We start from the raw sequence: 24,315 nt of genomic DNA on the forward strand, positions 1-24,315 counted from the left end.
ATAAGCAGATCTACATGTTATTTTTGTGTGTGTGTGGTTTTTTCCTTCTTTTTATATTTATAATTTATGCTGTTCCCCCCCCCCCCCTTGTATGTATTTTTAGGCTGGTTCTCCCAAGTGGATAAAAACAAGCGTTTGCATAACAGGAAATGGCAGAAATGGAGGATTCTGTGTGTCAGGAGCCACATCCAGGTAACATCCTGTGGTCTCCCCTGATGAAGTAGACAGTATTGTTTACCGTATATAATCAGGGCAAATGGGTTGAGACTGTTTAACTACAGTCATTGTTCCTCGCTCTTAATTCAGAAGCTGCTTTCTCATTACACCTTTTAATAGTGAATGAAGACACATTAATTCACCAACAACTAAATTAGCCTGTTCATAATATAGTGGACTGTCTGACCAGCAATTAAATTTAGGCCTCCCTTCCCTTTAAAAGAAAGGTCCAGAAAACCACCTTGGGTTTTCTAAGGGTATCCTATCCTAGAATGGGCAAGATAAGGCTCCTGGAATCATTTCAGGTGCTTTCCTTAGAATGGGAGATGTAGAGTGAATCACATTGGAGTCAGTGAGGGTGGCCCCCTCCCTACAAGTCTGGGTGCAGGGCCCCTGGAGCCAAGGAAGGAGCCTTCCCTAGGGAGATGCAGGGAAGTCACCCCTACGTGCAGAAAATGGCATGTATCAATCACATCCTTTGTGTTCTGAGAACTGAAGAAGCTTAGGAGCAAGGTTTTTTGTGTTTCTGGGTCAGTGGGGTAGCGGGCTAGTATTTGAGGCATGGGTGGGCAGGCAAACCAAAAGATTTGCAATTTGGGGGCACCCTTGGTGGAACTTAGTGCCGAAGGAGTGGAGTCGTTTTGCTTGGGAGAGCCACGGCAGTCCTCGGCAATGGTCTGGATCCACAATGAATGAGTATATCCTGGTGTCAGGCTATTTGTGATCAGTTTTCAAAAGTGACACCGTGTGGCAGCGAGAAGCAACAGCAACAGCAGACTGCAGTTTCCTTTGCACTGGCCTCTCCTCTCCCCCTTCCGTCAGTGTGAAATGCTGGGAAAGACCGGGGAGTGTTTGACACTTACAGGGAATAGTAAGAGATGTGCCAGTTCAGGCCACTTCATTTCAGTTACAATTTAATATAAAAATACTTCCTTTAAGTGGTATAGATCCAGGATAGAATACTTTCTCCTTTCCAGGTGGTGTTTCAGTTTAGAAATTGAGAGTTTAAAACCCTGCTGTTTTATCTGACTTCTTGACCTTTGCTTTAGCTGAGACGTAAAATTCCAATGTTTAATCAGGTTAATTGCCAGTGCTTATAAGGTTGAAATAAAGGCTACGGATATGGACCTGCCTGTCCCTTGTCTTATACATGTGGCTAAAATACTGTGCCAACATTGATTACACAAAAGAGTTCCTGAGTTACAAAGTCAAGATCAAGGCCTGACATCCATTTACTTTCTTTTCACAGACAGGTTGTAGAAAACGCCTGGGATTCTGAGACATTTCTTGTAGCACAGCAGCTGGCCTGTGGGCCTGTGTGGCAAAGTCTTTTCTTCTCTTGCTTTCCAGCTCCAGCCACTGAGCCAGCAGCCACTTGGTATTTAGTTCTAATGCAGTCCTTAAATTGAGCCAGGATGAATTCTTTGAGTTGAGCTCAATCATGAAGTTAGAATGTCTGAGATAGAAGGGACTGAAGTACAGGCTCTTTCAACTCCCTGTCGCTGCACAAGCCTGAGGTGGCAGAGATTCAGGCAAACACCATTCCTCTGCCCTGAAATACTCTATGGGGTGCGAGCTGGCTCCTGACAAGGCAGAATCTGTGCTGGAAGACTCAAAGTGAACTAGGGGGCAGGGTGCCTGAACTATCTGGAGACCTGCGTCTGGAGCCCAGTGGCGGAGGCTGGTGCTTGGGCTGCCATCCTGGGTCCGCAAGTGAAGCTCCTTCTCTGTGGTTCTTCAGGAAAGATGGTCTCCAATGTCCCACTCAGTTTGGGGGCCTCATGCCCTTAAGAGTGCCATGTCTCTTGGGGAATTATCTCTTCTTCCTGTTCATCTCACAGCCATTTCCTAAGGCACAGGCCAGCCCCAGGAGTGCTGGGTGAGGACCATTTCCAACAACCTTGACCCCCAAAGACCCACCGATTGCTCCTGTCTAATTGCTGGGGGATATTTGCTAAAACCAATCCAAAACACAGTGTTTTGGTTACACCTTTTCCTGAGGAGTGTGGACCCTGCCAGACATTTACCTCATAACCAAAGGAAACCACTAAAGTGAAAAAATCTCCATAGAACCGCAAAGATCTGCTTCTTGGTGATTTCTCTTCTAGTCTATGTAAGGAAGCAGCTGTCAATGACTCTCAGTGAGGAAAGGGGAAAAAAGTCCCCAGATTTAGTCTCTGAAGGGCACCCTCCAAAACTTGTATGAGGCGTATTTTTTGTCAGCCCTCTCCTTTTGCAGATGGAGAAACCGAGGCTGGAGGAGAAATGCTTCGCCTGCTCACACAGCCCGTCTTCCCTCTGTGTTCTGCTCCCGAACACTTTCTTTCCCACTTTGAAAAGACCTCCCAGAGGCCTTTCTTCGCTCCGCGCTCAGCCCCTCTTGGGCTTCTCTCTCTACTCTTGGCTCTTGGTGAAGACCATCGAGCCATTTTGGCTTCTCAGTGTTTCCAAACAGGAACTTTTTATTTCATTTCAACATCTCTTCTGAGGAGATATGTTGGACCCTGACTTTTGGAACTTGGTGCAAAGTCCTGGGAAGTAGGAACCAGATGGGAAAGGCCCAACAGGGCTGCTTCTGAACTGCGCTGGCAGGGGCCTCCTAGGCTCGGAGGGTTTGTGAGCTGATAGAGGTCAGGCAAATGTACCATGGCCCAAGACCTGTGATTTTATATAATCTCTGTTTTTCTCTAGTTGACGATGACTTATTTAAAGAACCGATGAAAAAAAGAAGACGATCGGGTCGAGACGAGCGGTTCCGAGCATTTCCCTCTGTGGAACAATGTGCTCTTAAGGAATGTGAGTGTTATGAAACTGGGAAATAGTGGGGGGTTTTGGTGTGGTTTTGTTTTTGGTTGTTTATTTATTTATTTATTTATTTTTTAAATATATCTTTATTGATTTCAGAGAGAGGAAAGGAAAGGGAGAGAGAGAGAGACAGAAACATCAATGATGAGAGAGTCATTGATCGAGCCCACAACCCAGGCATGTGCCCTGACCGGGAATCGAACCCTGATCGCCCGGATCCTAGGTTGACGCTCAACCACTGAGCCACGCCTGGCTGGGCTATTTATTTTTTTTAAAAACATACATGGGCTCTGTTCTTTTCTAAATATGTTCAAATGCTCAAAGTAAGAGAATGCTTAAATTCAGGAGCAGAATGAAACATCTTCAAATGATCTGCACCCAGAAAAGGCGGCCTCATGGCCGCTGCAGAGATGTAATCTGACAATGTATCTCTGGGAGTCTCTGGAGAAGAGGGCTATTGTCAGAATAACCCCTTCCTCATTAAAACAGACGGAAAATGGTTGGTTTGGTGCTTTAGTGGGTATTTATATGATGCCCTTGCTTTCTTTCCCTTTTTTCTTTTTCTTTTAAAGTATAGTTGATATACAATGTTATATTAGTTTCGGGTGACTTTTTTTTTCTTTCTTCATTTTTATGACCACAAGAGAGAAGAATCTAGAAGCACTAAAGCCCATGGCAAAGTCTATGCTGACTTCTGTTACCAGGAGTTTCAGAGCAGGCTGGCTCCTGGAGAGGCTGTCAGAATCCATGACTGCTGTCTCCCAGGAGCTGTTATCTCCAGTGTCAGATAATTTGCTGTCTTGTTTAATCGTTTTTTTTTTTATTTCATTTCCCCCGCCCCTCTCTTTCTGTAATATTTTCTCTCTCTTTCTGCAATCTATTGATTGCAGATGAAAAACTGGAGTCACGGACCAGAAGGGTTTTGAGCAACACTTATCAGAAACTTATTCAGTGTGTTTTCCTGGATGACAGCATTCCAAATGGAGTCAAGTATCTCATGTGAGTCTGATGTCGACTACCATCAAATCTTACTTCGATTTCTTTCCTTAGGTGATTGTAGGTGCTTTTCTCCAACAACAAAAGGAAATTTTCAATTAGAAACTAAGCAAGAAAGCTGAAAATTTCCATAGCTATAGGCCATTGTTTATATTACTGATAGTTCCTGTTCGCTGAGTTAGTTAATCTGATAGATACTTTACATATATCAAATTTCATTTAAGTGTTCCAATACTCCTATAAAGTAGAAGCTATTATCATCTCATTTTACTGAAACTGAGGCCAAGACATTGACCAAAGTCACACTGTTGGTAAGTCACTCAGAGGTCCCGGAATCCAACCCAGGCTGTGTGACTCTGAGCCTGTGCCCTCAGCTGCTGTGCTGAGCTGACCTGAGGGACTTGAGTGGTGCCAAGGCTGCATCTCCCGCTCAGTTAGCCTCTGTGTCGCTCCTAACAATACTTTACCTCTGCATAAACTTTATTTCTAGGGTCAAGACTATATAATTTCCATAGAACAGAAACAAGAATGCTTCACATCTATATAAACATTATAGAGTTTATGTAGTCATCATTCTTTTTGAGTCGAATTACCAAGTATTTTTGCATAATCTCATTTGATCCCCAGGACAGCTCTGTCTAGTAAACAGGGATTAATATTCTTCTTTGACTAAGCAGAGAGCAGAGACTCAGAAAGGTGTAGTGACTTACTCAGGATTAGAACTCAGTTCCTTTGTGCTCTATTCTGATGTTCTTCCCACTATGCTTTGATGACCATGTCAATGTGCACTTAAAAACTGATCTAGAAACAGGCTTCTTGCTTTAATTGAAAAACCATCATTGGACCCAATCTACATTGGATTATTTGGAAGCACTGGGGCTGGAAAGAGCTCCTTGATCAATGCCATCATCCAGCAAGCAATGTTTCTACCAGTGTCTGGAGAAAGTATATGTACGTCATGTATTGTACAAGTGAGCTCAGGCTGCTGTGAGCAATACGAGGCCAAAATCCACCTTCTTTCTGACCAGGTAGGTGTCTCCTTCCTTCCTTCCTGCCTTCTTACCTTCCTGCCTTCTTCCTTCCCTTCCAGTTTTTCTCCCTTTCTCTCTCCTTCCCTCTCTCCTTCCCTCTCTCCTTCCCTCTCTCCCTCCCTCCCTCCCTCCCTCCCTCCCTCCCTCCCTCCCTCCCTCCCTCCCTCCCTTTCTCTCTCTCTCTCTCTCTCTCTCTCTCTCTCTCTCTTAGACCTTAACATTATATTCCTTGTAAATATAGCTCATGCCTTTGTCGAATGAAAAGAACATAGTACGGAATGTGAAAGTTCAATAGAGCGAGATGGGGTTCTAGCCTGGGTCCTGTCACCGTTCATTATGGGACTTTAGGGAAAGCCATTACCCTCCTTGGGTCCCTGTTTCCTCATCAACAAAACAAGGGGGTCTGGGTTAGACAATGCCTTGCTGGATTGGACGGTTTTAGATTTCCTGAGTGTGCAGCCCCCTTGCCCTCCACAGGGACAATGGCCTCCTCCCTTTGTGTCGTATCTGTGTTTTTCATATCACTGTCATGAGGGGCTTGGCCCTCCTCTGCCTTTACAGGAGTGGAAGGAGGAGCTGAAGAATTTGACTAAACTCCTGCACAGGACAGAGGAGCTGGACCGAGAAGAGGCAGATTTGTGGGACAGGGATGATGCAGTGGAGGAAGCCATCTGGAAGCTACAAATGCTTTATGGAAATGGGGCGGAAAGGAAGAGCTATGAGGAGTTACTAAGAACAAAGCTCAAAGGAAAGATCCCCACCTCTAGAATCATCACCCTCAAAGCAGAAGAGGTAGCTTCAAGATATTTTTTCTTTATTTATCCTGAGTCTTAAGTATAACAATTGAATCCATGTAGGGGATTTGCTCAAGGTGTGGTGTTTTATATTCAAATAAGTTGATATCAAAATCAGAAGTATCCATGACCAAATTATTTTTCATTATTTATGGCCGTCAAATGGGAATTTTTAGTGTCTGAATGAGGAAGCTTTTGTGCACAGGAAGGACTAGTTACACTTACTGGACGATTAATCAAAGATGCTTTTGGCATCAAATGATTGAAAAAACAAACCCAGCTTATAATGGCTTAAACAAATAGGGACTTACTCATTTTCTCACATAAGAAGTCTGGAGGCAGTTGGCTTTGTGGATTGGTTCAGTGACTCAACAATGTCAAGATCAATATCTCTCTGGTTCCCTTGGCCTTCACCATACTTGTTGCCTCATAGTCATAAGATTGCTACTGAAGTGCTAGACTTCACAGCTAACTTCAGGGAAGGAAGAAATGCATAAAAAGGTGGCACCAACCACATATCCACTTTCATTGGAAAGTAAAAGCTTTCCCAGAAACATCCCCCAACAGATTTCTGTGTAGATTTCCTTGTTCAGAGATTAATCACATGGCCTTTCCTAGCTGAAAGGGAGTCTATCTAGAGAAAGCAAGAAGCTGACTTAATATGACTGGCTAAGACCAGTCTCAATCTACTGCCACCACAAAGAAACAATCAGGATTCTTCTAGCAGGGTGAAGGATAGGCTGAATATTAGATATACAATTAATAGATTATATTATACTTATAATCAATATCAATTTTATTAAATTAAAATTTAAGTTAAAGCAAAATACTTGTGGAACAAATACTCAATTTATTAGCGTTGCACATTTAAAAACCTAGTTTTTCTTGCATCTTAAAATTCATCCTTAAAATATTGGTATTCTATTTAAAAATCAGACTTCTAAATATAAAATAAGATTAATTACTTATACTTGTTCTAAAATTTAGTGTTCAATTATCTCCTAAGTTTAACATAGCAAATCCTCCTTAAATAGTTAATGCTACTTACATAATTAGTCAAATTTCCTTAGACTTTTTATATAATAATTAAAATTTAATATATTTAATTCTTTCAAAAATTTTGAGTTTAAAGTTTTTAAAGGGCACACTTAGGAGTCAAATGAATAAAACCTTTTAAGGCATTTAACTTCTGTTTAGGAAATCAAACAAATGTAGTAGCCATTTGTTATATTTAAGTGAATGCTACTATTAAAAATAATTAGGTTCTTAATATTTAAAACATAGACTGAACCTGACCGGCGTGGCTCAGTGGTTGAGCATCAACCTATGATCTAGGAGACTGCGGTTTAATTCCTGGTCAGGCCCCTTCCCCGGTTGCAGGCTCAATCCTCAGTGGGGGGCCTACAGGAGGCAGCCGATCAATGATTCTCCCATCATTGTTGTTTCTGTCTCTTTCTCCCTCTCCCTTCCTCTCTCTGAAATCAATAAAGATATATTTTAAAATACATACATACATACATAAATAAATAAATAAAACATAGACTGAGTGTGCCCAAAGAAATGATTATAAAGCTGGTTACTTTATCAAAGTATCAATATAATATTTATTTCCTAACTCCTCTTCATTTAGAAATACTCCTTCCCAGTGTTACAAATTTGCCCACTGAGACAAGGAGAACAGAATGACCATATCAGTGAGTGAGAGGGCACAAGTTCAGAGTTTGGGTCAGGGACTCTGGGCTGGCATGAGGGAATCTGAGTTTGTCTCCCAGAAGGGTTAGCCCTGAGCCAGTTTATTGGGTTGAGCCATCTTCTTCTAGAAAGGGACTTCTCAAGCCTGTGCTTTTTCTTTTATGTAGCCCTTACTGTGCCCACCTTATTTTTAAGATAAAATACCTTAAAGAACTTTTATCATCTCCTCTTTCACAATTTCTTGTTGTTTGATGAGAATGGATGAAATCTGCCACAGAGTGCAACAACCCCCAGTTTAATATCAACTCTCTTAAGAATTTACGCCTGTATCTTTCTTCCAGGACCATTCCATAGAAATTTATTAACAACAACCACCATACATCCCAAATCTTCTGCCCCCCCCTCGAAGTAGCCCAGTAGAAATTTGCTGCCACATATAGTTGCTGGCATGAATGCATTGTTGTCCCAAAATATGCTTAAGTAGGAGCAATAGGCTGAGAACAAATTTCCATCCCACCCAGCACCATTAAAACATCCTGGAAATGCCTACATGTCAAGATATTTTTTGTGCTTGAAAGATAAATTTTAAAAACCTTTTTAAAGACCACATTCAGACCAATTTTTAATTTGGAAATTATGGTCAGCATATCACTATCAATTTTCTGCAGTGTGGGCTCTCTGGTAATTAAAACGTTCCCATTAGCCATGCCAGAAGAATCCTCTCTCTCCCAAATTTAGAAAAATTGTATATTAATTACATGGATTTTGGAATTGAAGTGGAATTTAGGAGATAAAATCAGTATCCGGCAAAGCTCTAACTTTGCTGAAGTCCCATTCTGACTCTAGTGTCTTCATCTGTAAACTGAGGAGCTTGAACTTCCTAGATTCTGGCTCTCAGAACGTAGGCCCTCGTTGCCTGGATCACGGGTGTCCTGGGGCCCATCGCTGCTCCTTACCGTTACTCAGGGTGCCTTCAGTGAACCCGAATCACAGCCCATCCGGGATGGAAATGCTGGGAGAAGGGCTGATGTGTGTGGCTTCTCCTCCTTCCCCACGCAGGCAGTGGAGCTGTCTGTCAAGCTGGACCCCTACATCCGGACTAAGAGGAGAGACTGGGATGGAGAGTCAGCTGAGACACAGATCTGGCCCTTGATCAAACATGTGGAAGTGACTCTTCCTAAGTCAGAGCTGATTCCAGAAGGGGTTGTGCTGGTGGACATTCCAGGCACAGGTGACTTCAACAGCAAGAGGGACGAGATGTGGAAAAAGGTGATTCTCTTGACTATGTCTTTGTTCCCTCTTCCCTCAATTCCTCCTCCCTTTCTAAAGCAACAAAGGATTCTCTGCTTTCAGCTTGAGGGATTTTATGAGTTCCCTGGAGTTAAATTCTCCCACTGGCTCTGTTCTAAGCCTCGGGGCAACAGCAGGACCTGGGTGGCAGAGAAACTGGAGAGTGAGGAATCATGAGGTAGGCCTGGCAGCCAGAACAAGAATGTGTGTAAGAGAAGGGTCAGCAGGAGAGTGGCCTACCAGCGAGCAGGAAAGAAGGACAGAGTGGGAGAGGAAGGCCAAGAGCTGGGTACAAAGCAGAAAAGCCAACAGCCAGGCACTAAGGAACCAGGAGGCTGCTGCTGTGTTTGGTTGTTAGGAACAGAAACCCAAGAAAGCAATCCCACGTGAAGTGCAGTTAATCAAAGGGCTATCAAAGGGTCTCAGGAGACCCAGCGCAGCCCTAGGGCCACCTCTCAGGATGGAAGCATCTGTCTTTTTTTTATCCTCTGCTTGGTTTCTTGGGACTGTTTCTCTTTGAGCACCTCTCTGCAGAGTCCTGCTTCTCTCTTAGATCTCTCTACTTAGCTAATTAGGATCCACATTGTGGAAAATGATCACCTTAACCCTGTCTCTAAATGACGTTATGTAGTCCATGTGCCCATGCCTGTCTGACTTATATATAGTCTCTGTGTTTTAGTTCAAATTCCCAAGAAGAAAAAATGTGATTGATTACTGCCCAGCAAATGGATTAGGTTTCTCTGGATTAAATATCCAGCCCTTTTGCAATCAGCTATGGCTGACTGTGGCAGTTGAAATGAAAGTCCACCCATTCAACCAAAATCTTAGGTAGGGTTTCAATTCCCAACAAATAGGGTATGAGCTGACCAGGAACCCCCAGATGTGTCTACAGTCAGAGTTAAGCATTTGAATAACTTGATCTGCACCTACAGGCTAAATTTTTGAGAATTTTATCTCTTTGTTCATTTGCATTTCATTCATCAAATACATATAACAATCTACTAAGCACAGAGGATGCAAAGATTATAGATAAAAATAATAACAGCACACATTTACTGAGCATTTACTTTGTGCCAGGTAATATTCTTAGTGAAGTAAGTTGCCCATTATAACGCTGGGGATTTTAACCCAGGCAAGATGACCGTGAATGAAAAGAGGCGGAGCATGACCTTTAATGTTAAGAAGTGTGTGTGTGTGTGTGTGTGTGCAATGTTTATAAACACACAACAAAAGTAAGATCCTGCCTTCTGGAAGGATTCACACCCAGCTGTTAGCAGCAGTTTCTGTGTTTACCACCACTCTTAACTACATACACCTCTGCATTGTTTGTATATTTTTCATGAACATGTATTACCTTTACACTAAAAGGTTGAAAGCAAAATAAAACAATGTTGAATGAGAAGTAGAGCCTTCCCACAAAGGGCTTAGAATCTAACGGGAGAGATAAAACCTACAGATGCCCAGATACATGCCAGAAAGTGATGTAACAGAGGAACAAGGTGCTGTGAACACTCAAAGGTAGAAATGACCTCCAATAGGAACTCTTATTTCTTCAACAAATACCCACGGAGCTTTTACTCAATTTTGTAGTAGATTCTGGATGGACAGAAACAAAGTCCTTGACCTTGGGAGTCTCCTAGTCCAGAAGGGAATCCATTGGTCATTCTAATTAACAAACCATATTAGTTAAACATGAGAGCACAAGGTGATCATTTCATGTTGATGGTGGTGAGGATTCAGAGAGGACACTGAAGCTCAGCCTCCACCAGGCCGAGAAGGCAGCTGGAAACGGGACCACTGAGCACTGGCCAGAGAGCCAGTGGGCTGCGGGAGCTGGGTGTGGAGGGAAGGATAAGTCTTCCTGGGTGGCTGGAGGGAGAGAAGGGGGTGTGGGGTATAGAGAGATTCACAGAGACAAGCCTGGAAATGTTGGGGGTGGGCTTTAATACCATGCTTCCTGGGGGAGCTCAAAGGACAAGGGGGACCGGGGTCTGTGATAGAGGAAGAAAGGTTATCTTTAGGCAGGAGGAGCCCAGGAGCACAGGGTGGGAACACAGGGGACACAGGACCAGAGCTAGAAGGGGACTGGGAGGAAGGGCCCATATCAGGAGTCATGATTGCTGCAGCAGCTGCGGGACTGTGGGCCAGGGGAGCTTTGGGACTGGTTCCCCATCAAGACCAGGATGATGGGATCAGGATGACGGCTTACAGATAATCAGCCTATGCCCTGATTTCACAGAGGAAGGAATAAAGGCTCAGAGAGGGGAAATCAATTGTCCAAGACCACATGGCTGTTGAGTAGCAGAATCTGAAGCAGAGAGCAGGTGCCTACCTTCCCAGCTGAGGCTCTATCTCTCACCCCCTCAGGATATCCCCTAACAGTTCTTTAAGATGAAGGCAATCCCATTCTCCTTGATCAGCAGGCTCAGGCCTGGCCGTGAGAGCCCTTGTTTCTGCAGGGTCTCAGCTCCTGGAGTGGAGTTGCCAGCCGTGGTTAGTTCCAGGCCCGGCCCAGGGAGCAACAGCCCAGGGGAGGCAGCCAGCCTCTCTCGCTGGATGGAGCCGTGGTTGCTGCCAGTTCAGATACACTGGGCAGCTTATCAAAGGCCACTCAGAATAGAGGAGCCAGCAGATCTGGCTCAGAACACCCACTCTGAGGAGGTCGGCTGAAGCGAAGGGATGGTTCCCAGCGTGTTCTGCTTGGCCTTGGCTCCCCTGCATTCTTGTGGTTTTGCGATCTCCTCTCACTAGAAGTTACTAAAGACTTCCTTCTTTCCAGGGAGAACAAAGCCAACGCCCCTGCCCCATTTCTGCAGCTGCCAGCTTGGCCTTCCCTAAACTAAAACAATTGTGAATCCAGACCTCCCTGTTCTGCCACTAGAATCCTGAGACCTTAGGCATGTCACCTGACCTCTCCGAGACCCATTCTCCACTCCAGGATGGAGGGAGATGGGATGGCAGAGGTGCCATCCCACCCACTCCTAAGGCCAGTCACTCCTGTCTTATAAGCAAGCCTTCTGGTGTCTTCTTCAGCTCTAACTTTACCAAATCCTGGCAGCTAGGGACATTGTGTAGGGCCTGAAATTTAATCACTGCCACCTTTACAATTACAGTCCTCTTCTCATGTTAATAAACATTTATTAAGCACCTGTCATTTACCAGGACCATGGGGAATACTGTTGACCTTTAACAAATAGCCAACCAGATATTTTTCCAGCAAAATGGGTTGACTAAGGAACAATAAAGAATTGCAATTCAGGGCATTCAATGTAATGGTGAACAACACAGAAGTCCAGAGAAACAAAGGAGAGGAAGCTCTTTTCTGGACTTGGGAGGGGCTATAGTAAATGACGAGTCCAGTGGAGTAAACTGAGAGTTCAGAGTATAGCGGCTTTTTATTGGTGGAGTTAGGGCACGTCCCATTAGCTGGGCTGTTACTGGGCAAGGAGGAATCTTTTCTTTCTCCTGCAGGGGTAGTAAAGTGGTGTCACTTCCTGTTGGGGATGCAGGGTACCTCCTTTCCTGTTGAGGTCGGTAGTGTGTGCTGAGTGACCCATTTTAAATGAGTTTTTATTACTTTGTTATTAATTTTCACAATACAAAGGTATAAAAAAGACCTGCCCTTGAAGAGTTTGCAGCCGGATATCCTATGATCTTTCACAACCTGCCTGAGGAGCCCGAAGCTTCCTGAAGTTGATTATAACTTGGGAAGTGAGAGGGAGCAATTTATTTATTTTTTTCTACCTAGATGTGAGTTCATCCACACAGGGAGGAGATTCAGACCCATGGGTGTCCTTACGCTGGTCCTTTGCCTCTCAGGGCGTATTATCTTCTGTACAAAACAAGAAAGTTTATCTGACTCTAGAGATTGATGATTTTAAAGCAATGGTCCATGGAACCAAGAGATTCATGAATGGGGGGAGGGGCTCTGAGTAGGTTGGGGCTCCAAACCCTCTACCCCCAATTGGAATTCTTCATAAGATTTCTTTTGAAAAAGGCTCCACTGCTAAAGTACAAGTTCGAAACCCACTCTTCTATATTAAAGTTTCTCAGTCTTGGGACTATTAACATTTTGGGCAGAAAATTCTCTGTTGTGGCTGCTGACCTGGGCATTGTGGGATGTTTAGCAGCATCCCTGACCTCTACCCTCTAGTAACTCCCAAGTCATAACAATTGAAAATGTCTCCAGACATTGCCAAACGTCCTCTGGGGTACAAAATTATCACTAGTTAAGAATCATTGGTATAAAGCAAAATAATGATTTAATTAGGTGTCACAAACTTGTCACACCTTTATGTTCAAAGAGCTGCTCTGAAGAACCACAAATAAACTTCATCCCTGAGTTGGACCAGCTTTTACTTTGTAGGGAGAGATAAGACAAGTGAAGCAATACAGTAAGAGAAACATCACAAGGCAACATATAATTACTCGTCTCATGAAAGTTGCTTATTTGATAAAGCAATATTTGTGTTATTAATCATAAGTTGTAATTTCATGCTCATTGACCTTTGCAACTTGAATCATATGGTTCTGGGCTCCCTGCCGCCACATGGTGGCAGTGTGCTGAATATGCAGGGACAGTCGACTGTCAAAATGACGCCCTGTGATGATAGTTTTAGGGTAAGATTCCAGAATTAGTTCTGGAAAAACAATAATTTCCCCTAGAGGACAACTGAGACAAAGCAAGCCAGTGGAGGATCTGGTACTTGAGGTCTGACTTCTTGAATTCCATCAATCACTAATGCCACCAACATTTAGGAAGCTTCCACCATGTCCACACACTGTGCTGGAGGTGACATGGATTTCCAGCTGAATGGTGCAGCCCCTTCCCACAGGTACCTCACCATCTGGATGGGGGGGTGCAGAGAGCCAGCTCCGTACAATAACTCTGTCTGAGAGGTACTGAAGCAGGGAAGTCCAGGTGCTGCAGGATGCAGAGGAGGGGTGGCCAACCCATCCTCAGGGCCCCTAGCAGAGTTTCAAAGGCAAGTGGAGGTCAAGCAGAGGTTATAGCAGGTGTAAAGGCCCTGAGAGATGACAGAGCAAGTTACATCTGAGAAACTGAAGGAAGCTCAGTATGGCTGGAGCATAGAGAGTGGTGGGGAGTGGGGAGAGGCGGGATAGACAGAGAGAGACAGACAGAGGCAGAGCATGGAGGTCGTAAAGGATACATCAATCATGTCCTGTACAACTGAGACACCATGTATGTTCTTAAACGTACTGTGGTCATGTTTTACAGACCATTGATAAGTGCTCAGTGATCTGGGTGATCAGTGACATTGAAAGAGTTTCTGGAGGGAGAGCCCATGAAGACCTTCTGAATGAGAGCATCAAAGCCTGCCAGCGGGGTTTCTGCAGGGACGTTGCCCTGGTGGTCACCAAGACCGACAAACTCCACCTGCCGGAATATCTAAGGTACCGTGCTGGGCTTGCAGGGATGTGGGCTCCCCTCCTGGGGTGCTGACCACAGTAACAATGGAGGTTTGACTTCAGGATGTGGTGGGCATTGCACACATAGGGAAGTGACTGTTGGGGATGAAAGAGAAGTCTAGGTGACTTGCTGGGACATTAGGACCCTTGAGTGGACTGGCTCAGGAACCTGACCCACTGTGGCCCCTCTTCCATAGTAGCTGCTTAACACCCAACAGGTCCTTCTCTACGTAGCTCCAGGGGTGCTGCTCGCGTGGATGAGATGCAAGCAGCTCCTCCTGGGGCTGTGCGGTGTGATGGTCCTGCTGGCCCCCAGATATGGAAAACGGAGATGCTGCCACAGCTAGTAGGCACTTTCTAGAATATTCTCTGGCACAGTGCAGCATTGAAGTATCAGAGTCTATTTTTAGATCTGTCTATTTCTGAAATTTTAAACCCATTTGAAACAAAGTTCTCGAAGTTCTCAAAGTTCTGGAACTTTGGCCAAAAGTAAAAGCATTCTTACAGAGTTATACTCTAACCACCCCCCCCCCCAAGAAAGAAACAAAGATAAGCATTTTAGAGTTTAGTAGATGTTAATTTATATTGATTCCCTCCCCCCAACTAGGAGGACTATAACTTATCTTCCACACTGGGACACTTTGAAAATAAAAGGGGGTGTTATTAGCCATGACAAAGGATCAGCAGGTATAAACTGGGTTGTGCTGGGTACATGGGCATATGGTCAAGGGATATAACATTGTTGGTGCTTCTCTGCTCTACCAAGAGCTTCTTTGCCTGTCACCTCTTCCCTCCCCCACTCCACACCCACTGAAACTTGAGTCTGGTGTCTCCAGGAATTTATGAAGCAGAGAAAACTTCTTCAGTGAATAAATAGGTTAAGGCTTTCCCCCCTAGCTCCTTGCTCTCATGGTTGGAATTTCAGCTTCATTTTCATTTTTTCTGCAGATTCCATCCACCCCATAGCACAGAATAATATTTAAAGCTCTCCCTTTCCAGTGCCAACTCTAAAACTAAACCTAAGTCAATCTAATTTATTAAATGTTTATTGACCACAGTGGTGGGGAGGGGCTGCCAATTCAGAGATGCATATTGCTTTGTCACTAAGGTCACTGTCTTAAAAGACGGTTAAAGTTTAGATGAGAGGGAAAAGCAAAGTGCTATGGGAACCCAGAGAGAGAGAGAGGGCTGCATTTTGATTGGGTCAGGGGGTGAGGTCACAGAAAATTCCACTGATGACAAAATGTTGAGAGATAAAGACACTTTTTCAAATGGACACTGGAGGTGGATCAGAAGAGGGAGCACTTGGGCCGAAGAAAGAGCTCATGCAAAGGCATAAATAGTCATAGCAGCATCTGCTGCTTTCGGGGAAAGTCAAAAGGTTGCTGTGACACATAATGAGTTAAGTAATTGTTACAATTTTCTAATTTCATTTCAGGGAAAGGAAAGTGGGAAATGTAAGTATGGACTAGTTATTTTTAATTTTAATTTTTAAAGTTCTACTGAGATATAATCACTATACCTCCAAATTGCACACATTTAATGTAATCATCTTGATGAGTTTGGACATATGCATGGGCTAGTTATTTTTAAATACTACTTTTTATTATTAATATCATATAATTCGAATATATGCACATTTGTCTGGGCCAAATGAAGATGTCAATAAAATGTGCATTTTACACTTCATGACTCTTGATAATTGTATACTCTGCCATGCTTTTATTTCCCTTCACAATCTAGCAAGCTATTCAAAGTCAGCGACAGGCTGTTTTAGAAAGAAATGAAGTGATAAAACTACAAAGGAATAGAATCCTCAAGGAAAAACTAAAGGTGAGTTAACAGATTTCCCTATGTAGTTTTCTGCTTTTCAACCACTGGGAATTTGATAAACAAATGTCTATTTGTTCTTGGGTAGTAGCAAGGGCAAAAGTTTGGGGGTAGACAATTTGGACTTAGTCCTATTGATCAAGAGCTTACCTCTCTGAGCCTCCATGTTCTCATTTGTAAAATGGAAAATAACAATATCTCCCTCCCATGATTGTTGGAAGAATTGAATGAGCATATAGTCTGCTGAGAAATGTGTGCAGGTAAAATCAGGGATCACCGTACAGTTTGAGGTGTGCCTGGTAGAATAATGCACAGGGTGGTGTGGGAATACAGAAGGAGAATGCTCAAATTACATTGGCCGTCAGGGAGGTGGTGTTGGGTAGAGGTGCAGGGAAAACTCTCAGCCTCTTGAGCAGAAGTTTAAAGAACTATCATCTTTAGTGAAGAAGTGGGAGAAGGAACATTTGAGATGAATATTTGGGAGGAAGATGATTGAAAAAGCTTATTCTGTGTGATGACCTAGATGCAAGTAGTATTGAATAGCTCAGCAAAGGGATATGTAGGAGTGTTGGGAGATAAGGCCTGAGCTGTAGTTTTCAAGCTTGAGTAACTGTTCTGTGGGACTCTTAGTGTTTTCTTAAATTATTTTTATTGTCTGTCACTGAAATAAGTACAAACATAGAACTCCTTACTACCATAGTCTTACACAACTATAAAACTGAAACCAATAAAATATAAACAAAACAACATAAGTAGTATATTGGAGTTAGAATAATGTGATAGATAATATGTTTTGCTGAAACTGAATGTTCAGTGCTGGGTTTAATAGTAAAAACATATGGCCTTATGTCCATTTCCATATTTAATTGCTTTCTGTATTTCAACTTCAATTATATCCGTGCAGAAAATGTCTGAAGTACAAGGTGCAATTGAAAATTTCGAAGCTTTTGTTTCTAATTCAGAATAATCAGATCTCATACTTAAGCCAAAATCTTGTACCAAGCAGTTCTTGAATGCTGGTTTTAACAAGGCAATAACTCAGGCTGTTCATATTCTCTTTAATTGTTTTTGTGACATTAAAAATATGCATTTTATGAGTACCTAATTGTATTGTTTCTGAAAATAGAGACATAAAATGCTTCAACACACAATTCACAACTACATTTATTGCTCATGGATGTGGCATATTGGAGTGTATGCGAGATAGGGTGTGGTCAACAATACATTAGCCTGTAGGGTGACTATGGTTCTGACTATTACAGTACAAGTTCTTTTGAGGGCTACACACCGACCCCGCTGATGGCTACGTGGTGCCATCATTCTCCAAACACTTTATTCCTATTTGAATCATTGTGAAATCTTTACCTGTATGGCATGCTTTCATTTGGAGCAAATTTAATTTTAATTCTAGAAAATATGAGGCAGAGGTTGACTATAAAGTAGTCATTCATATAGATGTTCATGCTTATTTTTTAATTATAAAAAATAAAAATTAAGAAAAAAATATTGTAAGAAAAATTACAGACCCCAGAGCATACATTTATAGATCTCAGTTTGGAAATACAGTTGCCCTTGAACATATGGGAGTTAGGGGTACCGACCTCCTGTGCAGTCAAATAATATGCATATAAGTATAGTTGGCCCTCTGCATACATAGATTCTCAAAGTGAAGAGAATCTCACCTTGAAAAACATGGGTTCGAATTGAGGTCAATTGTAAAAAAGTCTATGAATAAGTGGACCCACACAGTTCAAAACCATGTTTGTCGAGGTTCAACTGTACTATGCATTTTAGAAAGACTGTTTTCTCAGCAATACGGAGAATGGAAGGTTGGGGGGAGGGTCTAGGGAAGATTGGATGGAGACGGATGATTTGGGAAGGTAAGTGCAGAGTCTGAACTAGCAGTCACTACAGGAATAGAGGAGATACATTCAAGAGGTATTAGGGAAGTCAGATCCACAGGTCTGGATGACTAATTGCATGTGACAAGTAAGAGAGAGCTGGGTTTTGACTTTCTCAGGCATGTCATTGAGCTGGTTATTATATAGCATTTTACCTTTGCTTTAGCACACCTGGAAAGAAAACCTACACTTCTCCTGTGTGTCTCTCTTTTACTCTCACACAAATACTACTCAAGTGTGTAGGGCTCCTGCAAGCCTACCCAGCCTACCTAGTCCAATCTTGACAACCTGTGTTTACAACTTGCAAGAGATGTGGACTCTCCCCTCTGCCAGAGGACTACTCACTCAGCTCTTTCATATCCTAACATCAAAAAGATTGACAGCTCTCTACTGTTTTCTACCACCCCCAAATAACCATGCACACACACACTCTATGTTTTTTTTCTTTTAAGTGAGATGAATGCAAGATTATGGAACAATATTTATGCATAACTATAGAATGACTTCTCTCTGATGTTTTTCTCATCATAAAAATTTTTTCTCATCTGATTCTTAATTTCTTGACATTTAAAGCCACAATTTGCTTAAACATTACTTCATACAGTATTTAAATGTGTATGATTACTCACTAACCACCCAGCTCAGAAACTTGCCCTTCTATAGAACCTCTTCCCAGTGTTGTGTTGTGTTTGCTGCTAAATGTTTAACAATAAGCTCTCTATTAAAAAAAAAAAAAAAAAAAAAAGCCTGATTTGTAGCGTTTGCCAATTCCCATGGTATAAATACTCCCACCACTGCCAGTTTTAACCTGCTAGTATGATGTCACTGAAGGCAGAGTTGGGAAGAGCTGTGTACAGCTGGCTCTCAGAGCTGATACAAGCTGCCCCCAGTACATCACTGCCTTTTCCAGGGTTTTGCTTCTTTTTCCAAAAAGGATCCTGGTACTCTCCCCTCTCTGAACATTTAAGTGTACTTTTGAACTATTTTCTCTATGCACTTCCTTTTAGAATTATCATTTTAACTTCCAAGAGAATAGTTTCTGTACAGCAATTTCTAAACAACTTCTGACCTTGTGAGGTGTGGACAGATGGGAACACCTGACATACAGAATATTGTCTGTTCCTTATGGGGCTCTATAGAACTGAAAGTGAATGAACTGAAATCTGCTGAAGGCTCTCATGAGACCTGTACTTGCTTCCTTTGCCATGGATGAGTTATCCTGTCCCTCCTGTGTCTCTCTAACTTCAGAGGAAACTGCCGGCTGACTCCAAGGTTCTTGAAGCCTCAGATCTGGTGTACACAGTCAGCGCCCAGGAGTACTGGCAGCAAGCTCTCCTCACTCAAGAAGAAACTGGTAATTTTAAAAAAACATCTCAATCACTAAAATTCTCAAGAGTAAGCTTGGCTCTCTGAATTTCCTACTCTAGAACTTTCTGAGCCATGCTCCAGCTTGCCACAGTTTCTAACCTATTAGTGAATATGTTTGTTTGTTTTCTCTGCATTGTGGTGGTGCCTGAGACCACAATTCTTCTCTCCTCCAAATCTTACCATGAGTTAGTAAAAGTCAGTGATTGGGTTAGTATTTGGCTTGAGATGCTTCCCACACCCAGCTATGGGTATTAGAAGAATTGCCTGAGTGTCTGTTGTATGCTTTGTCTATGGGGGCAAAAGGAGACGACATGGCCCCTTTCTTCATACAACCTAAAATCTAGACGAGGAGCTGTCACTAAGCCATGTGCAAAAATCAAAGTAAAAATCAGGCTTAGTTCAATTGTGCTGTGAGTACAATAGAAGTGAGAGAACCTGGAGATCTGTGTGACTAGAATTCTCAGTGAAAACCCGCAAGTAGACAGGACCTGAGCTTGACTATGATCTGAGCTTAAAATGTGCATGCATTTCCCTAGACGTGGATGAGTTAAGGAGCAGGAGGTGTGAAATGTCCCCAGAAATTGGGGAACTCCTTGAACAAGGATACAAAAGAAATAATCAGCATGGCACATGCAAGAAGTAGTATAGGAAACCTTCCACTTAAAGGAATAAAGGAGAAAATAGTTGCTTGACATATGTCATCTTCTGACTAACAAAGGGCTAGGGCTAAGATATGTTTCTAATCGGGAATCCCACCCACCCGAGGTTCTTCTCCCTTTCTATAGCAAGCATAAACTACTTTGATATTAAGAGTTATTTGATATAGATAGAAAAATCTAGAGGGACTGAAGAGCCGAGACTCTAAGATGTGGGCACCTTTGGTTTCATTACTCAGGTAAGTGCTCATCCAGAGGGAAGTGCCAATTTTTTTAAACCAGTTTGTACTTGTCTACAGTTTGTTTCACACCACTACAAATAATTGATAGTCATCATTGCTGATCTACCATTCATCAGTGCTGGTCCCACATCTCGGGAGAAGGTCCTCGGAAAGATTGGTGCCGTGGGCACCCTGCCCACGTAGGGCCTCAGCGGTAGTTAATTCAGACCGCCACCCAGACCTGTCAGTTCTGATGAATTCTATTTACTACGAACTCTGGTCTTATCAAATTGTTTGTGCTGCCTGTGAACCCCAGAAATCCCCAGGTTAAGAGAATATATCAGGAAAAGGCTCTTGGACAAGAGGAGGAGGATGGTGACCAAGTACGTTACCGAAGCCTTCGGCCTGCTGCTCCTCACGGACAGTTTCAGCTGCACGGAAAACCTGCCGGTAGGGACGCCACTCGGGCTGCATCTGCCCTCCACCCCGGGCAGGACATTCCCTTTGACCAAGCTAGAGATGATGATACTTTTTCTTTTCATATCAAAGGAAGATACTAAGCTCAGAGAATCTGAAGAGCACAAAAAGATAATTAGAGGGTTGAAATTGGAACATTTGAGTCAAAGCGAAAGAATATTTTACCTGGGACAAAGGACTGAGAGGAAAATTGGAAAATAGTCAGTGGCTACTTTCCCCTCTCCTGAGACTTGCATAAGATGGAATGTGTTTAGTGATGGCAGGAGTGATTTTCTTACTTCTAGTGGGATACAGACAGTTCTTGGTCACCCTGCAGGGGCATGGGTATGCATACAGTCCCAAAAGTTTGTGGACTCCTGTCATGCCCTGGTGCCTTCAGAATCTCAAACTCAAATATGTGAGAGGAAGGAAGGAAGGAGGAGCTTTCAGCAAAGAGTTTAGATATTTACTTTCTCAGTTAGAATGCAGGCCTTCTAAATGACCAGTTAAGTTACTTTTCTCTTAGTAATGGACACATTTATCTTTTTGATAAGTGTGTGTTTTTTAACCCTAAAATAAGAGGCATAAAATGCAAAAGTAGAGGCTTAAGAGAGTTTTGGGGGGAAAATCTGTTGCTGGAATCAGTCACCAATTGCATTTCTTCCTGTGAGAGGTTGACTTACAAAAAGGCAATTATATACAGTTGACCCTTGAACAACACAGGTTTGAACTGCACGTGCCTACTTATATGTGGATTTTTCTCAATACATGTATATAGTACTATAAATGTATTTTCCTTATGATTTTATTAATAATATTTTCTTTTCCCTACCTTACTTTATTATAAGACTACAGTGTTTAGTGCATATACAAAATATGTGTTAACTATTTATGTTATGAGAAAGGCTTCGGGTCAACAGTAGGCCATTAGTTGTTTAGTAGAGTTTAAAGTTGTATGTAGATTTTCTACCGCACAGGGGTCAGCACACCTAACTCCTGTATTGTTCAAGGGTCAACTGTATAAAGAAAAAATTCTGACCTGCAGCCTGCAGCAACCTGTTTAAGAAACCAACCTTTTATCAGCAATAAATAGCTCAGGAAGGCAGCATGCTGTAAGTTAGACTTGTAGGAAGTCAGACTGCTATCTCTAGTAGCAACCCAAGAAACTAAACAATAACTTCTGCAACAATCAGCCCCAAATGGCCAGGCCTTAGTTAATAACTGACAGCTTCCTTAATCTTTATTCCTGCAACCAACTTAGAACCAACCAGAAAAAGCCAAAATATGCTGAATCACGTAGGATCCTTGCTTCTAGTTAGCCCACCTACAGCTTCCCCATGTCTATGGCCTCTGATCAGGGCATATCTGAAGCCTTCTCACCTCCTCCTTTGAGTCTCTACCAAACACAAGTGACTGTGGCTGACTGCCTGGCTATTGCACCCTCTGATAAATAGGCTTTATGTGTTCTCGTTTGGCTGGTGTTTATTTCCACACTTGCTTTCACCACCAGACTTATACACGTTGTGTGCCATGTTAATATACAGAGCAGGAAAGGGGCAGAGAAAATGGATCAGCAGGGCTTGAGGAGAGTTCAAAGTCCTGAGAACACGGGAAAGTTAGCCTGGGATGGCCCTGAGAAATGGCAAGGAGAGGCAGATAATAGAGACCTGACTTCAACATGAAAAGTAAGCAGTGCCGCTTATAGGTGGTCTACGTAGTTTTGGTCAAATGTCTATATTTTTAAAACTCTCTATATAAGTGAACTATAGAGCAAGATTCACTGTCTTTTTAAAAAAAAATCTTATTTCTTATTCTTTGTTTTGGTCTAGTTCTGCGAGGGGGGAAAAAAAAGACCCTCCTGGAATCTGAGATTTTCTAATTTGACTTTTGTTCTCTGAATTACTGGGGAAGGGTTTAACCTTGTAACTTCCCGAAAAAGTTCTTCAGGCTGAAAGTTGCCTCTCTGCCCAGCAAAAGATTGCTTTTGGAAGTGCTGATGGAAAACCAATCAGATGTGGTGCTGTGTGTGGCTGGTTTATTTTACAAACACAAGGACGAGGCATTTTGCAATCAGACCTGCAGAGCCGGCCCCCACATCCTCTCTGCTGATGCGGAGGCTCAGTCCCATCCTTGCAACCAGACTCCAGGCCACAGAAAGCACAGAGGAGGGGGTGGGTTGGCACTTCTGTGATAACCTTTGAGAGGGAGTTGCCAGCAGCTTTCTTCAAAATTCTTTGGCTTCAGATATTGGTCTCAGCCTTAATTTTTGATGGAAAGTTGGAAGGCAAGAGTTTTGTCAGTTCCTTTGCGTTCTGAAAAATATCAAACCTAAAAATATTTGTGATTGATCATTTTTTAAGATTGTGCCTCAAAAAAAAAAATTAGAGTTTGGGTAGTTAGTGATTTTAAATAAGCAGGGCTCTAGTCATTATTTTTAAAGAATCAATAGGAAGTTGATTATGACCCCTCAATGTCAAATGAGTCCTGCATTTATTAAAGTAGGTGCCAGCCCTTCCATTTCTTATCATTGTTTGGGTATTTTTGGCTTTTTTTCCAACAAGGATTTGTTGAGAGTGAGACTTTGTGAGAATCATAGAATCATGCCCATAGATTTTCTTTTCGTGACTTCGCTCTTATTTAATTTTGATTACCAGCCACAAACTCAAAAGAATTTAGAGAACACTATGGGGGGAGGGAAACATGCCTTATAGAATTCTTACTAGTGAAACTATGAAAATCCCCAAGGCATGCCTAAAGCTAAATAGTCTCCTCAAGCTCTAAAGCTCATCAACTCTAAGACTCACAGAGTACGGGAGTTTGAGGCTGTTTTCAGGGTCATTCAGCCCCATTCACTTACTTCAAAGTTGGCACATCAAGATCTAGAGAAGCTAAGTCATCTGTTAAGGTCACACATCAATTCAAGAGCTATTTCTGCCATCAAATTTGTAATAGAATTTATAAGCCAACCTCCATTATCCACAGTTCTCCGTGCCACTCATTCACTCTGTAAATGCTTATGGACTGCACTCTGTGCCATTTCTTGGAACAAACAAACATGAGTAACACAGTCTGTCCCTTCAGCAAGTTCCTAGTCCAGGGGAGGAGAGATGGAATGAGAGAGACATTACACAGCAGGAGGAATGCTGTGATACAGGGATGTACAAAAGGCGAGGGGAATGTGGGGAAGAGAGCCCCGATTCTCCCTGGGGGAGTCAGGGAAGGCATCACATGGGAAGTTGAGTTTTGTCTGGAAGGTTGAGAAAATGGGAACAGCATGTGCAAAGGCACAAGGTCACAAAAGGAATGGCATGTTTGGGGAATGATAGCATGTTTAGGGGCAGCTACATGGGAGAGCATTCTGGGCAATCAGAGCCGGTGGTGTTGGAGAAGTTGGTTGAGTCCTTGCTATGAAGAGCCTTAAGTGTGGAACTAAGGAGTGTGCTTCTGCCTGCTGCAGAACCCCCAAGGTTCCCACACGGGGAACCCAGCTTGAACCCAAAGGCCAAGGGTGTCCCTGGAGGTCTCTCCACTTTATTACCTGAATAGATATTTTCCTCCCTGACTAGACTTTATTCTCCTTTGAAGAAGGGACTGAGCCTTTTGGTCCTGTAGCTTTGTTAGTCAAAGTG

At 42.8% G+C, this 24,315-nt stretch overlaps 1 protein-coding gene across 1 annotated transcript in view; it reads left to right on the forward strand.

The window, feature by feature from the left end:
• Positions 1-114: 114 nt before the first annotated feature.
• The window catches only part of NUGGC (nuclear GTPase, germinal center associated), a gene marked incomplete at its 3' end in the record, with an annotated part of 36,455 nt that continues 12,254 nt past the window's right edge, over positions 115-24,315 (forward strand). The window contains exons 1-11 of the mRNA XM_081135437.1: positions 115-192; positions 2,908-3,012; positions 3,912-4,020; positions 4,823-5,045; positions 5,610-5,840; positions 8,594-8,803; positions 14,064-14,239; positions 15,693-15,711; positions 15,998-16,087; positions 19,234-19,339; positions 20,547-20,680. Of these exons, the coding sequence (XP_080991563.1) occupies positions 150-192; positions 2,908-3,012; positions 3,912-4,020; positions 4,823-5,045; positions 5,610-5,840; positions 8,594-8,803; positions 14,064-14,239; positions 15,693-15,711; positions 15,998-16,087; positions 19,234-19,339; positions 20,547-20,680 (1,446 nt within the window). The 5' untranslated portion in view covers positions 115-149. The remainder of the gene's footprint in view (positions 193-2,907; positions 3,013-3,911; positions 4,021-4,822; positions 5,046-5,609; positions 5,841-8,593; positions 8,804-14,063; positions 14,240-15,692; positions 15,712-15,997; positions 16,088-19,233; positions 19,340-20,546; positions 20,681-24,315) is intronic.

This window comes from Miniopterus schreibersii, assembly GCF_964146895.1.
Source record: "Miniopterus schreibersii genome assembly, chromosome: 4".
NCBI classification, from domain to species: Eukaryota; Metazoa; Chordata; class Mammalia; order Chiroptera; family Miniopteridae; genus Miniopterus; species Miniopterus schreibersii.